The sequence below is a fragment of the Rhipicephalus microplus genome, chromosome 3, assembly GCF_043290135.1.
Source record: "Rhipicephalus microplus isolate Deutch F79 chromosome 3, USDA_Rmic, whole genome shotgun sequence".
Lineage (NCBI taxonomy): Eukaryota > Metazoa > Arthropoda > Arachnida > Ixodida > Ixodidae > Rhipicephalus > Rhipicephalus microplus.
In genome coordinates, this window is record NC_134702.1 from 206078940 (window position 1) to 206095528 (window position 16589).

The 16589-nt window shown below is 45.2% G+C and overlaps 1 protein-coding gene across 1 annotated transcript; it reads right to left on the reverse strand.

Annotated features, from left to right (window-relative positions):
• Window positions 1-1031: 1031 nt before the first annotated feature.
• On the reverse strand, window positions 1032-7498 carry LOC142803107 (alpha-amylase-like). The gene is made up of 4 exons (XM_075888211.1): window positions 7473-7498; window positions 6903-7062; window positions 2719-3040; window positions 1032-1039 (listed from the first exon to the last, which is right to left on the reverse strand). The coding sequence occupies exons 1-4, from the start codon at window positions 7496-7498 to the stop codon at window positions 1032-1034; spliced, it is 516 nt and encodes a 171-aa protein (XP_075744326.1).
• Between the last annotated feature and the right edge of the window lie 9091 nt (window positions 7499-16589).

The window sequence follows — 16589 nt, forward strand, 5'->3', positions numbered from 1 at the left end:
GCATCAAGTGACGCAACTTCTTGTCCTCCGTCATTCTTCAATCTACCCGTCGGAAAGGACGCGTCATGTCTTCGACGTACGCGGTCACAGTTTCATTTGGCGACTGGACGCGGGCAAGAATAGCTCGTTCAGCTCTTTCTTGGCGGTCAGCGCTGGCATATGTCTGCAGAAGTCTACGAGAGAATTCGGGCCACGTCGTCAGCTGCTCCTCTCGATTTTGATACCACGTGCGAGTCCCGTCTTCGAGATAGAAGTAGACACGACCCCGTTTCGCCGCGTCGTCCCACTGATTCAAGTTGGCTACGCGCTCGAAGTCCACCAACCAGTCCTCAACGTCTTCGTGCTCCGTACCATGGAACGTCGTCGGTGCCCGTGGGCTTTCCAACGTATAGCGGTTCGACGACGTGCTTCCCGTGCCGGTTGGCAAGGTTTGTACCGAAGTGCTGGTCACGTTTGTTGACGTGGTGGGAGCAGTATCGTTGACTTCCGGAGGCAATCACCTGATTCGGCGGCTGGTTCGATGCACGGGAGTATTGACTGGCACTGGACTCGTATTACGGCTTCCTGGGGGGGGGGGGTCTGCAGCATCCGTGAGACTACCCAGAACCTTCCACCAGTTTGTCACGATGAGTCACAAATACTGGGGGATTTATTGAATGACCGGGTAGCTAGCTCTAGGACGATGCATCAGTCGTGGCTGGCTCTCGAGCAGAGAAGAAAGCACGTGATCTTCTTTTTCCTTCGGATTGAGAGCCGCTCTTGCTGTCGACCCACTACGTGCTGGTGGCAATATTTTATCCTTCACTTCACGAAAGCTTTCCACATCCTGTGTGGTTTCACTCAGCCTGGTGACTGCATTGTAAGTCATGTGCAAGTACAGTTTCTGTCTACGCTCCCCACGGGGGCAGAGTTTGGCATAGGTCCGCCGTCTTTCCCGTCGAGGCATGCACGTCAAAGAAAGCCACCCTTCTCGAATCTAGGAGCCAACGCTGCTCCGTGTGCTTGCAGGCTTGTTCATGCCTCGCCACTGGCTACTCAACTAAAAATAAAAATTCAAGCAAAAAATTATTTTAAATCAAACTAGCGCCACAATTTGTTTGATTGCAGCCGTTATTGCTAGTCCCATTTTTTTTTAAATAGTGAACACGTAATCACCGTAAATTCGAAGCACCAATGCCTTTTTCAAAACATTACATTCAGCTGAAGAAATGGCGGAGTTCAAATAACTTCTTTTTCTGTCATTCCAGTTTATGCACAGAAAACAAGTGCAGAAGCTATTTAAACTATGTCGAACTGAACAACTTGCATAAGTGGTTGTTGCATTATTAACTGGTGACAGAGTACATAGATCGGTTATATACAGTTGGCTGCGTTAAAGCACGTCGTACCATAAATAACAGATACGTTATACGAGCTATGATAACTAAAACATATCATAAATAAAAAGTACAAAGTTAAAAAAAGTTGACAACTACGATACTTTCTAATGAAAATCCTGAGTGCAGCTGCTTAGGTGTTGTCATTTCGCGATACGTTTAGATATCCGATTTGGAAAGAACATCTACGTGTGTACATTTGCATACCACTATTTATTTTCTTGAACTCTCTCTCTCCCTCTAGCGCTGTCGATTCTTTATTATAACGAAGGAAGCTGGGTGATCAAAGAAATGAGCGATGATATGTTCGACTGGGTGCGAAATTGCCTGGTTTTCGACAACAAGGTCTACGCAAGTGTTTCACGAGGTCCTCACATCAGTGAGATAAGTTATGACGGTGAGAGACAGGATGTACTCGCACACAAGTGTTGGAAAGTGCCGGTTGTTTTTATCTTTAAATGCAAGTCGTCTACAACTAACATTGCTGTGGGCCGATGTGCTGTTAAAACGAGGCGCAGGAAGCGCACGATTTCTTTGGTAAATGTGGTGGTCGAAACGTACGCAGCCACGGCCAGCAAGCCTTTGCCCAAGCTGGCGGCTCACAGTCCACCAACTTCAATTTAGGTACCAGTAGTTCCGTCAGTATATATATACATACTCGTACGCAAGTAGATAGCCACTCCCGCTGTGGTCTTGTGGCCTCCACGAGAGTAACAACAGTAATGCTAGTCAACGATTTTGAAGGCTTGTTTGGGATCTATGCAGGTTTCAGCAAGACATGGCACAGAGGCATGTTCAAACATTGGATTGTGGTCTGTGTCCGTGACATGTGCGGAAACGGAGCGAGCATTAGGCACTGAGACCGATAAAATGTGTGTCTGCTCAATGGTGGCGCAACACTTTGCAGTGACAGCTTTGTATTGTGTGACCGCAAACGACGAAACTCATCGGCTAGCGTCGTGTGCAGATCGCTTGTCCCATGGTAGAATAATAATCTTCGGCAGGGTGCTAACCCAGCCCTCTTGAGTGCTTCCCCTTTCATGTGGCACATCATTTTCGTTACGTACTCGCACCTGCTCTACATGGCAGCGGGGCTTGCGCAACTGCGCAATTGTTCGAGTGGCGACGCCACTGACGGCGATGACGATGGCGGCAATGATAACGCTACTTTACAGAGGAACGGGCACCCTAGAGCTACGCTCTAAAGTAACTACACAGGAAGCACATGTGCAGGACAACTACTCTAAATGTTCACGTATCATTTAGGCTACAGAGTTACGTTCCACTCTTTTGTCAGATTTCACATGCAGAGTACAGTTCAACAGATTGACTCTGCACATACCTAGCTTGGCACCGTAATTGAACTCTGGCACTCTGCCCATTTGGTTGTAGTCCCAGCGGGTGATCGGCTCGCCTTGATCCATATCGATCACCTCCTGGTAGATGAACGGCATGGCTCCCGCAGTGAAGAACTCTGTGCTGAGGTTGTTGAGTTTCGCGTAGGTAACTTTCAGGTCAGCAGTCCACATGTGTTTGGCGGCATCGACACGAAATCCGGCTACTCCCAAACTGATGACTTGATTCAGGAACTCGGAGATCTTAGCTCTAACATGCTGCCTAGTATGGTTCAGGTCACGAAGTCCAAGCAATTCACAGTTGCGCACCTGTAGGAATGGGCAGAGCCAAATGAAGCACAGAAAATAGACAAGTATTTTCACGTCGTCGTCATGGTTACGAATATTGCACTAAAACTGAAAAATACTTGACTTTTTCTTGGGGCCTAATGATGCCCGGCGTAAGCCTAGCAATATTTACTGTACTCTAGTGCTGAAGTACTTCAAGGACTTACTTTTATACTATAAGACAGGCAATTAGGGTTGTAAAACTAAGCAGAATAATCCAATACCATTCTGTTCTCTTTTCCTGCGGCAAATAAGTCAAGGTAACCATAGCGCGGCGTGTCTGGATAAGAATGCAGAGGTAGTCCTGGTTGTCATTCACGATTTTATTAGCGTTTAATTTATATGCAGGTTTTAGACCAAGAACAATGATATTAGCATACCTTTTGGGGGGAAAGTGTTGTACAAACAGTTACGTACAATGTAGGACCGCTAGAACCACATTTCTTATTCTTTCACCCTTTGTACGTTTTAACGGCACCTAGGAATGAAAATATAGTAATACATTTATTTGAACTATCTTTTCTCAGCAGAAAGAAAACGCAGTTGAACTTAGGGCTGTTCTGTTATTGCGATATGAACACTCTAAGCAAATTATAACGCGATAGTGTTAAATGGCTTGTTTCGTAGAAACTCTGGTTCTGGCATTAACGTAGATGGTTGCCAGTGAAAAATCAACAGTTAGCTTCATGATCAAAAGATCCATAAAGATGAAAAAAAATTATTAAAATTGGAAGATGCTTCAGCCTCGTCTTTAAGACGCAGATCGTGATATCGTTCGTGCGCATCGGCTCCTGGACTGCTAGCCTGCTTCTGCTCTTGGTGCATGCCTCAACGATTCCTTAAGAAAACGAACGACTGTGAGCGCAGCACTGGCCGTTTCAAAGTACCGTTAAATATCTACTGAAAGCACGGTTGCTAGGTGCACAATGCGGCATAACTATTTCTTTTGTGAATCAGCGAAGGCACCACTACTTGTCGGTACGGCAATACGTGACCCTACGAAGCTGTTCACTTTTTGTTGACGGTTCTGCTGTATATGAGGATTAGGTATTCGTGAGAAATTTGTCATGTACGGGCCTTTAAAACACTCACTCCTTGCTCGATTCGCATGGTTTAGCACCTTGCGCAATTCCACGCTTCTGTCACGCAATACATGAAGGGTTAAAAAGATGCCTTCCAGTGCATGTCATTCATACGGTGTTTAATTCCAGAGCAATTTCAATACACATCATGCTATCGTGTATATACCACCATGATGCTAGTGGACTTCCATGCCACCGTGGGAACAAAGTGCATCGGGTTGTTTTATTCACAGTTTTTATTGTATTCTGTGTTGTGTAGCAAAGACAGGAAACAAGCATAAAAAAGATCATGCTTCTTTGGTAGAACACCTACTTGTCATGTGTACGCCATGGGTTCAATCATCACTCAGACTTGACTATTTTTATTGCTTCTTTTACTTGCTTTTATCTAAATATTTCTGTCATGCGCAAGACGATTTTTTGCTTACAATCAATTCCGCCATTAACCACGCTGACATTTCTGAGAAACTAGATCTTTTACGCTATCACGCTAAAATTACTCGGTTTCAATCAAAAAAGAACCCCGGCAGCTGCGTGACAAACAACTATTCTGACTCAAGGTCACGCTGTTGCTTGACACTCTTTCGAAGGAAAAAAATTACTCCCAATTTCTTGTGGTGCAAGAAAATAAAAATAAATATAAAGAAAATATTCGCCTAGAGCGTAAGCTTAACTGGGCCGTCTGCGTCGCAAGCAGGTGTTGTACCGCAAGCCACGCTAACTGGTTGCTTGATTGATATGTGAAATTTAACGTTCTAAAGGCACCACTTGATTATAAGAGGCACCTTAGTGGAGAGCTCCAGACACATCGGCCACCTGAGGTGCTTTTACGTGCACACAAATCTGAGCTTGCGGGCATACAGCATTTTCGCCTTCATTAAAAATGCAGCCGCCGCAGCCAGGATTCGATTCCGGGACCTGCGGGTCAGCAGCCGGTTACCTCAGCCAATATTGAACACCGCGGCGGGGCGCTAACGGGATAGTTAGGTGTGTTCCGTCGTGATTTCCCGCAGTCCATGTGCTTCTTTGCACTACTGTTCTAAGTTATGCATTACCAACTAGCCCTTCAGTGTGTTCTTTCAGACAGCACTTGTATCTTTTTATTTACACAGCGGTGTGACATTGAACTATATCATGTATGCAGGTTGTTAGAAATAGTTCAGGCTAACGGTCAGAAGGAACCTAATAATTTCATACTACCATTATTTGCACCCTTCTTTCAATCTTCAAGTAGTCGCTGAAATTTTTACTTCAGATGTCATGCACCTTGTCCTTACGTGGATTGCTGAAGAGGCTGTACAGCGTTTCAAAGCTTGAACATCTTGCCCGTTGTTAAACTCATCGCGCATAATCACTTACTGTAATTAATTTCAGGTCATATACAGGTTAGTTCTATATTTTCGTCTCTTTAAGTCGTTCTTCACACCCGAGTCGACAAGCTGCCCCGTCTTTCTCGCTATAAATGTTGTGGTGGATAGCGATCAGGTTCACGAGCGCTAGGATGAGTTAGGCATTTGTCACGCATTATATAACGTATTACTTGCTATAGAAATTTTAAGACTTTCTCTTCAATAGTATGGTAGGCAACGTTCTCGAATTCAGCAATGTAGACAACGCCCTTTAGGTACTCAAAAATAGAAACGAATATTTTGAAATCTTCTTTAACTCAAACACCATTGTTAATCTATGCAGATTTTTTCCGAATCTGATAATGTAAAAAGTCACGTAATGCTCAAGCGCAAATGACGCACAGATCAGTTAGTATCCTCCTACTTTTAATGTTACCAGCTTAAATTTCCCACAACAAATGCCTGTATCACAGGTATTTTGGTGCCGCGCTGCGGTGGTCTAGTGGTTTAGGTATTCGCCTGCTAACCTGCAGGTCACGGGATCAAATGCCAGCTGCAGCGGCTGCATTTTTGATGGAGGCGAAAATGCTGTAGGCCCGATTGCTCAGATTTGAGTGCACGTTAAAGAACCCTAGGTAGTCAAAATTTCCGGAGCCCTCCACTACAACGTCTTTCACAAACATATGTTGGTTTTAGAACGTTAAACCCGCCATAATAATAAAATCAACAGGTATTTCGGGCAATTCCGTGTTTTTAGCATTATTTTCTCAAGAATCCTTCTGCTGTACTGTCAAGTATTATACTTGTAATGTAGCATTTCATAGGATCTTTATTGTAGAATTATATTATATCGTGAACAACAAATGCACTATTTTTTGCTAAGTTTGCTTAGAGTTAAGAAATTGGGAAACTGGTGGCAAAGTGCTATAGCAGCCAACATGTATGCTTCCAGAGGTATACACCCTATTTTTTCAAGAATAACTTAAGAAATATTCTTGTTAGTCAGAAATGCCTATCTAATGCAAATATAATGGAAACCGTGAATGGTGTTCAGGACCACCTGTCTGTTTTTACGGAAACACGTGCAGCGTATGATTTACTTAAAATTTCCTATTCGCAGATTGCAAATTTAGTAAGGCTGTTACGGCGGTCTTTGATGACGATCGTAATGTGTTCATCATAGAAAACAGGTATAGAGTGCAAAAAAACAACTGCGGATTGTGTGTGGCTACTGATATTTGAAACAATCAACACATCTTTGCAGTAAGTACTTGGTAAATGTGCAATATTTACATTTTATGCATTGTTATAGGCTAGAAGCAGTTTTCACTGAACGCCCTGTATTGTCTTAATATAGACAGCTTAAGCATCACATTTTGTTCACCTGATTTACGTCTCCGTAATTATCGATACCATGGACTTGCTGCCACACTGCCTTTTCGTGTGGAAGTCATCGGGAACATACGGTACGGCAGGGTAGCTGTATTCATCGTACTTGAAGCTGCTGCCCGCTGTGCCTTTTTTTAATTGCAGAGGACCAGTCATGTGATTAATCACGGCGTCCACGTACACTCTGCGGAAACAAAAAAAAACGAAATTGTGATATTTGTAAACGTCTTATTAGATCTTTTCCCGAATTTGCAGATTCTTATTCATTGGAATGTGCACGAGTACGTGCTTGCCTGTTAGCTCTGCTCTGGCTGGTTGGTAGCTAGAGAATGTTGTATAAAACTGTTGTATCTACATTCAAAACCAAAGGGTTGAGGCCCGAGGCGGGGTAGAAACCACAAACACAAAAAAAGGTATCCAAAATTTAACACTCTGGTGGCTTGGAAAGGTATATTTTTACTTGTTTGGCGCAAATTAGTCACAAGAAGTAGGGCAATGCACTATTTATTTTGTTAATTTTATTACGCATATAATAAGCCAGCTTGACTCAATAGTCAAGAAGTCGAGCAATTGTTAAGTCTTCCTATTTCATACGTTTGGTCTCCTGCCCCTTGCGACATTTTTGCGGACAATATCGGGGCGTGTTCTCAGATTTGGGTGCGCGTTAAAGAACCCCAGGTGGTCTAAATTTTCAGAGCCCTCCACTACAGCGTCTCTCAAATTCATTTGGTTGCTTTCGGACGTTAAATCCCACATATCAACAAATTAAAGAAGGTGGAAAGACAATGTATCGCTCGCAGGCACTGAAGCTACAAACTTAGATCAACGTATCGGACACACTACCAATTGACCTACGATGACGATCGTCCGCGAGTCCAAATTATCTGTTATTTATGCAAACGCAAACCGCCTAGTGTTAGTAAGCGCCGCTCCAGACCATAAGGCACGCATGGAAAACTGTTGATTTACCTTCTGGTGCCACGCAGCACATGCTTAGTTTGTTTTAATTACGAGCTAGCTGTTGCAAAAAACTCCTAGTTGTCATCTACTGTGCAAGGAAAAGATTCTCAAAATCACTGAGCGATAGAGAAGGGATTTCGGAGTGCTCTTTTTATGTTAAAGAGAAGCCTAATAAAAACGAACAAACGTTCATGCCAAGAAGGGTATAGAAAATGGCAAGAGTACTCATGATCAAAAATGAAGAAGAATTAAGGACGACGCAAAGAGCACTCACTGGCGGCGGAGATTGAGAATGCAACCTTCGAACCTGCAACTTGCAACCTTCGCCTAAACAAGGGTGTGCCACGCTCGCAACCATAGTTACCAGTAGCGCTGACTAACACTTCCAGGGTTTAATCAACACATAAATACTGATAAAAGGCCGCAAGAATGAATGCCACCGCAGCTCATCTTAGTGCGCATCGGACGTGATAGTCGAAGGTTGCAGGTTTGTTACCCATCGCCTCAAATTTGTTCTTCTGCTTTATTTCTTCATATTTCTATCATATTTTCAACGAATAACGCATGCTACGCTTTCCTTGTTTGCATTTTTGTTCAATAAACATTACGGTCAAGAACTGCATACAAAGTGACGGAAGAAAATTGTACATACCGACAGTTCTAGGTTTGCTCCGGTAGTTCATCATTCCGAAGTTCAGAAATTGAATGTTTCCTTACATATAAGGCTGATTGCTGTGTTGGGGGCTGGCTGGTCCCGACGAAGCAGAAGAAAAAGACTGCCGACGGAGACGCACGCGGCCGGCGGGGACGCCGACCTGCCCGAACACGTGGGTTGGCGCGAAGCGCCGAAGAGAAGAACAACCGCACTCCATGGTTACCCAACACACTCGTTTTATTTTACAGTCGCCATGAAATCCTAGATGCCAGAGCGGCGCCCCCTGGCATCCTCACATGTCATTCCGAAACCGAAAACCCAGAACACAACAATCATCCCCTCCTCGAAAAAACGTTCACCTATACACTGTTTATATTTACACATGATCAATACCAACGTGTTATACAAGGTATGTACATTAGAACACATGACAATTCAGAGCACTGCACACTGAACTCCCACATTGCGAATCCTGCAAACGCACTGAAAAATGTACAATGGAAGTCCTGAAAATGCACTGGAAAGAAAAAATGTACACAACTCGGTACAACATTGATTTGGATGCATTGGACCTTTTCACAGAACATAATGTTCACAACAGTAATGAACAAGAGTTCTACATCACCTAGTCTTCGAACCGACGCGGCTTCTGCCGCTTTCGCTTAGGGCGGGCCCTTTTGGGTGTAGAATCAGGTGTCTCTGCACCTTGGTCACTTGTGCTCTGATGTGACACATCAAGAGCAGTAGAAGATTGTGAAGGCTCTGAACGAGCGTTAAAATTCGCGGTCTCATCAGAGCTCGTAGCTTGAGCTTCGGAAGGATTTTGTGGACTGGAGTCTGGTTCAAGGGTTTCAGCCATATTTGAAGGTTTGAAGTGAACCGTATGACTTGTGTACTTAAACCAGCGACACCGACTGGTAACTCCTCCAACATGCATAGTTGAAAGGCGTAGACGGAACGTGATGAGGAAGACTTTTAGGTGTTGAAAGTGAATCCGTATGAAAAATAACAAGGCGCGAAGCATTCCAGATGTCACCATCACTTAAGCGAAAAGAAGTGGGGCTAACCTGGCCCAAGACTTTGTAAAGACCCCGATACTTGGGGCGCTTGCCTGACACACGAACCTTGACTAGATATCCAGTGCGAACTCTGGACTGCTTTGCACTTCGACGGGTGTCAACATACTTTTTCATTGCTTGTTGATGAGAAAAAACTCTGGTACGGATTTGATCAGGAGAAGACACTGCTATGTTACGAGGCAAAGAGACTATGTCGAGAGCAACTCGCGGTTGCCTACCGTGGAGAAGTTGAGCAGGAGATACTCCAGTGGTGCCTAGTGGTGTGAACCTGTACGGAGCAAACATTCAGTCAAGACTTGCTTGAGGGGACGGTGCTCGAATTGGGCGATCTGGATATGTTCCTTCAGAACACGATCAAAGCCCTCAATTTGCCCATTTGATTGGGGATAGAAAACTGATGACCTCAAGTGCTGAATTCCTCGTTGTGAAAGAAAAGCCTCGTAATGTTGGGACAGAAACTGTGGACCATTGTCCGCAACTATGGCATCAGGAAAACCTTCCCGGCTGAAGATTGAAGACAGAAACTCAATGATGACCTTAAAAGTAACTGTATTTGTGAAACAAAGCTCTGGCCATTTGGAATGGTAGTCGATGAGAGAAATAATAAACCGGGCATTTTGCGGAACATTATGCAAAGGACCGATGAGGTCCATGCCGAGTTTCTGCCAAGGCCAATCATGCCACTGGACTGGCTGCAACGAAGAAAATGCAGGTTTGGCAGACTTGCCAGCTGCCTGACATATATGGCAGTTGTAAACTGCATGCTCGACCTGCTTGTCTAAGGCTGGCCACCAGTACCTGTCTCGGAGATTCTGTTTGGTGCGGACAATGCCTGGATGGGCCTCATGGGCAAGCTGTATTAGCTTGTTACGGAAAGAAGCCGGGGGAATCACGCGTTCATCGCGGAAAAGCAAGTCCTCGTAACAAGACAGTTCCCGTCGGACTGCCAAGTAAGGCAAGAATTCAGAAGCAAGAGCACATTTGGAAGGCCATCCTTCACGTAAATATTTGATAACTTGAGACAAAGTGGAATCTGCAGCTGTAGCTGCCTGAAGCTCGGCTTTAGTAATGCAGGAAGTAACTAATGAAACAACTTCCTCAACCCGCTCTTCAGTAACCGGTATCTGAAGAGAAAGGCACGACAGTGCATCAGCAACCACGGTATTAGAACCTTTACAATATTGCACACTGAAATTATAATACATGAGTTTGGCACACCAACGGAAAATACGAATGGGGCTGTGGCCTTTGGATCCTGCAGAAAGAAGAGCAACTAGTGCTTGGTGATCTGTACGTAATGTGAAGTGCCAGCCCCACAAGTAAACATGCCATTTCTCACAGGCAAAAAGACACGCGAGAGCTTCACGCTCTCCTACTGAATATCTGCGTTCAGCCGGGGTCAATGTACGAGATGCAAAAGCGATAGTGATCAGCTGATCACCTCTGAGTTGTTGAAACACTGCTCCCAGTCCAACATCGGACGCATTCGTCGTGATGACGATGGGAAGCTACTCACTGAAAATACTAACGGCTGGCTTTGAGGCCAGTATTGACTTAACTCAAATGAAGCTCTGCTGAGCTTCAGCTGACCAGTTAAAAGGCTGTGCTTGACGAAGTAGAGTACGCAGTGGTTCAACAACATCCGCATAGTGAGGAACAAACTTGGCATAATAACCAACAAGACTTAAAAAAGATTGCAAGGTATTGGAGTCAGTAGGCCGTGGGGCGTTGACAATTGCCTGAACTTTAAATTCAACAGGTGTCAAGCCGCGGGAACTGACATTATGTCTTGGAAATTGTCACCCATTCACAGAAAAATTGCACTTGTTATTAAGTTTCATACCACATTCTTTGATGCAGTTGAGAACAGTATGCGAGTTAGCATCGTGCTCTTCGCGAGTAAGTCCCCACACCAAAATGTGATCCAAGAAACAAAGGGCGCCATTACAACCCTTAGTAATAATTGACATCATTTTCTGAAACACTGCAGGGGCAGATGCAAGCCCGAAACACACGCGGTGAAACCGAAACAAGCCTTCGTGCGATACAAATGTGGTTAGGTCTCTACTGCACTCAGAAAGTTCAACTTGGTGATAAGCAGACGCGAGGTCCAGCTTGGAGAAACATACGCTCCGGAGAGCTGATGAAGCAGCTCTTCAATGTGAGGAAGTGGAAACCCGTCTACGACGATCGCCTTGTTCTGTTCTCGTAAGTCGACGCATAGTCGAAGGGATCTATCTTTTTTCTTGACGACGACCAATAGAGAAACCCAGTCGGAAGGAGAGAAGCTTGATGATTCCGCTGGCTTGAAGGCGAGACAGTTCCGCAGAGACTTGCTCACGGAGAGGAAGAGGAATGCGGCGCAGCTTGGCACGCACAGGGCACACACCTGGTCGACGCATCACTTTATGCACAAGACCGCGCACACAACCCAGTTCATGGGTGAACAGGTGGTGGAATTCAAAAGGCGCGTTGGCCGGAAGATCATCTTGGACGTCCACTTGAGCACACGTCTTAGACGCACCGACGATGTTGATGGACAAGGCAAGGCCCTGATGGCATCACGTCCCTAAAGCGAGCTGCCATTGGCAGTTACATAAAAAGTAATGGAAGCAGTGCGACTGCGATAGGAGAGCTCAGCTTTAAAATGACCTAAATTATCAACCGTCTCCTTGGAATATGTTTGTAGAACGACGTGTGAAGGCAAAAGCCGATTGTTGGAAAAAATACTATGAAAGTCAGCGGCACTGATTAAAGAGACTGAGGCACCAGTGTTCACGAAAAATGACAAGAGCACATGGCCCACTGAAGCTACGATGCTGGGCTCGTACGTAGTGTGGAGGCCATCCACATTTAAAACAGTGACCGTATTGGTCTGTGCAGTGCTCGAAGGAGCGGACGAAGAAACTGGTACAGGAAGATTTGTTGGACGGGAATTGCATACGGACTGAAAATGTCCGATTTTTCCGCACGCAAGACAAGAGCGATTTCTCGCGGGACACTGCGCGAAATTGGCTAAATGCCGAGCCGATCCGCAACGAAAGCAATGCGCAGTTGCGCGTGGAGAAGAAAATTGCGAACGCGAGTTAGGAGCTCGGTGCTGTTCCGGAAAACCAGAATTTGGCGGAATGGGGTCGCCATATTGCCGGCTTCCTCGCCCCCGTGACACAGAGAGGCCGCCATGTTGGCTGCCACGGAAGGACTGTGCAGGCGGGCGTCCAGGTTGGCCGCCGCGCCGAGACGAAGATGAAGGGCCGCCATTTTGACGCGTCCCGTGAAACAAAGAGCCGCCGCCTTGGCCCCCCGCAGCAGAAAGTTGCTGCACTGAATGCGGAGCGAATTGCTCCAACTTGGAGCGAATAAGCTTGTCCTCTCGCGCAATCGAGAGCGCTTCGGATAATGAAATCGAGGAGTCTTTTTGAATCATGCGGCAGCGGACGTCTTGCGAGGCTACCCCGGTGAAAAGCTGATGGCGGATCATATAGTCCTCGAGCGCGCCCAAGCCGCACGACGCGGCGAGCGTTCGAAGAGAAGTAATGAACTCGGCGACTGGCTCGTCAGGCAATTGTCGCCTTTCTTGGAACTTTACGCGTGCGAGATAATCGCACGAGACATCTTTAAAATGCATATCGAAAAGAGCAACAGCATTCTTGAAGGCATCGCCCGACGCTGGCGTCGGCGACGCGTTGGTGGCGTCCAAAGTATAGAAGAGCTCTAACCCGGCAGGGCCCAACGCGTTGAGCAGCAGGGCCTTGCGACGCTCGGGCATGCTGGCGTCCTCCCAGGCCGCGTCTGCGTAGGCCTGAAACACCAATTTCCAGTTCGCCCACGGAAGTGGCGGGTCTCCGGGCGAATGAAGAAATAGGGGAGGTGGAATAGTAGACGCCATTTCAAGCAAGAAGAATGGAGAGGTGCATACGAGAAGAAAATGACGCCAGTATACTGTTTAAAGAAGACGACAGAGGCGGCGTAACTGAATGAAGAGGAAATGAAGCGACGCAGCACGCAGCAGCCACATTGCTGGGAACAAAGAGCGTCTAGGGTTAGCAGGTTAGGTCCGTTAGAAGCAAGAAAAAGACGAACACGGAGAACAAAATGGGTTTTTACACGTCCTTGTCACCATTGCTGTGTTGGGGGCTGGCTGGTCCCGACGAAGAAGAATAAGAAGACGGTCGACGGAGACGCAAGCCGCCGGCGGGGACGCCGACCAGCCCGAGCACGCGGGTTGGCTCGAAGCGCTGAAGAGAAGAACAACAACCGCACTCTACGGTTACCCAACACACTCCTTTTATTTTACAGTCGCCTTGAAATCCTAGATGCCAGAGCGGCGCCTCCTGGCATCCTCACATGTCAATCCGAAACCGAAAACCCAGAACACAACACTGATTCCAAGGTGTTTCCGATGTGCTAATTTCCCCATAAAATTGAAGCACATTTCGTTTTCTTCTGCCGGCAATATTCAGATCAAAAGTGAACATGCGTTGATGCTGCATTGCAGCAGGTGGCCTTAGCAATATGTTCTCGAGAAATTTAGTTACTTGGTACCGCTGCCTTCGTTTAAGGCAACAGTAACCGCTGATTCATTGTGTTCGGTTATTTATACAAAAAATTTACTGGGAGAGTCCACTTTTTTTTCTCGTCAATTAGAGTGATTTCCTCGAAATGGATTATTTGTGCATATAATCATCTGACGACGCATTTCTTACGCACAACTGTTCTCAATTTTTCTCGCCACTTTGTTTATTATTTATAAGTATTTCATGTTTCGCTCCCATATTCTCTTGTCCTCATTTAAAGTCTTCAATTTTCTATTTCTTGGCCTTTCTCGCACTTCTTAGTATTGTTTCCATCCATAAATGAAATATTATTATACATAATCACAACCATCAACGTGATTGCCCCTGAGTGGGTAGGTGCCAATATTCTAAAGAGCGTCATCATCATCGTCATTAACAAGGTGGTAGAAGAAGAAAGAACAGCCCACGTGCAGCACGCACCACGAGCCACGGTCTGCGCGTTTTGCCACTTCAACCTCAGCGAAGTCCCGATGTGCGGCCAGGCTGCCCCGTGTGCTCCGCTGCTCGACGAAACGCCCGCGACGCTACCTCAACATTGCCTCGGCCGTCATTCTAACGGGTGAGCTGGCACATCCTTGAGGGACTGGTTAGGCATTGACTTACTTTGATAGCGAAGGAGCCAACAGGAGGAGCACTGGCTCAATGTTTCGTAGTCTCAACGCAATGTCATTGAGGCAATAAAACCTTAACTTGTTTCTGATTTTTCGTCCCATATTTTCGTTCACGGCGCAACGTTTTAATCGCGCTGCTTATTTATTTTGCAATGATAGACTAACTAGCCCAACGAAACGCACTTCTTGACGTACCTCTCCAGCGCCACCTGTACATGCGGTAGATATTGACCTTGATCTTCTGGCGGATCGAGAAATAACACCACATATGAAGTTGCTTATCCTATAGTTGCACCCAAATTTCTACCAGGCGAGAATATCTAGGTTTTATTTGTGCTTGATTTTTTTACTCAAAGTTATGGAACCCCAGTGTAAAGCAATGCTAAAGCTTCACACAGCGTCCGCTGTTGCCGCGCCAAGGTGTGGCACAACTAAGTGGCTAGACATTGAAAGAGGTATGTGGCTGTGGTTTCACGTCAATGTATCCTGCTGTCTGCTAACATACGTGCCTTTCATCTTAGACAGCAAATAAAATACAACGACAAATAAACGAGCGCAGGAAAAAGTAACATCTAATTATCGCTGACATTTCTAGCATTTTCCGTCGCTGCCATGCTTCGACGCATGTTCGTAATGGCGATTACTAGATTTGAGGAGCGAGTGGTCTTTCTAGGCAAAAGGGGCGTTATTCTCGACTATTATCACTGTTTTTTTTTTGTTCCTGGCATCAATTGAAGGCCCTAAAAAGTGTTCCAGTTATTTTCATGCCATGCCATTTCTGACCACCTTTTCGGCTTCAGGGAATAGATAGACGCCCTATATCTTTGCAGCATACCAATTTTATTTTAATTAGATTGTGTTGTAGTGAACTGAGAAGGAGATACTGTTGCACTTTAGGTGAAAATAATCACTGAGATGCAAACAGAAGTAGATACGTCGGCCTCTTTCTCCCCTATGGACGTTTGTCATTAGACATCATATCTTTCAGTGAGTGCCTACTCACGCAAAAAAAAAATGTGGAACGTGAACACGATAACAAAGCAACTAAAGCACAAATTAAACCATTAAGTGGGACCACGTTGCTTGTTTTGATTATGTTTGTTGGCACAGAGCTGGTTTATTGAATGTGGCTCACTTTGAACAAAACAGTTGCACATGGCTCATTTTGAATTAAAACTGCCTTTTCTAGCTCATCTTACAATAAGGAATAGCCCCATTCAGATAACTGTTCTAAAAATTGAAGATACTTTGCCCTGCTTTACGTTCCGCTGAGATGTAGCCCAGTTTTGGTTTCTGCATTTCACTCTTTTAGGGAAAAAGAACGCCTGATGCAAGTGGGAGCATTTTTTTAATTTAGTAGTTTAAACAGTCGGATATTTCATCAAATAGGTTTTCAGTGTCAGGTCATGGTCACGGGGTTCGAAATCTTCAAGAATAGAATGACCGTGGCGTTCTATAGATTCAACCAAATTTTCCATGCAGAACACTATTTTTAAATATGAAGTTCTTAATTCGCTTTGGACAATCATTTTTTTTTATTTTTGAGCAACATTTTGAATTTCCGTCCCCGCACGCACCAAGACTTTCTTCACTGCAGCCGATATTGTGGCGGCTCTGGAATCTTATTTTTGTAAAACAAAATTCACCGGAGTGATGCGTTAGCAACAAAAGTTTGAATTTGTTTGGTCAGCAGAAAAAGTAGTGAAACTGTGTTTCGCAAAAGAAAACAAAACTTGATCTTATTGAGAATTTCCTAAGCTCATCGCGATACAGCGCTTACAACACGATTTCTGTGTTGCAAGGCTACCTTGAAGTCGGCAAATGTGACC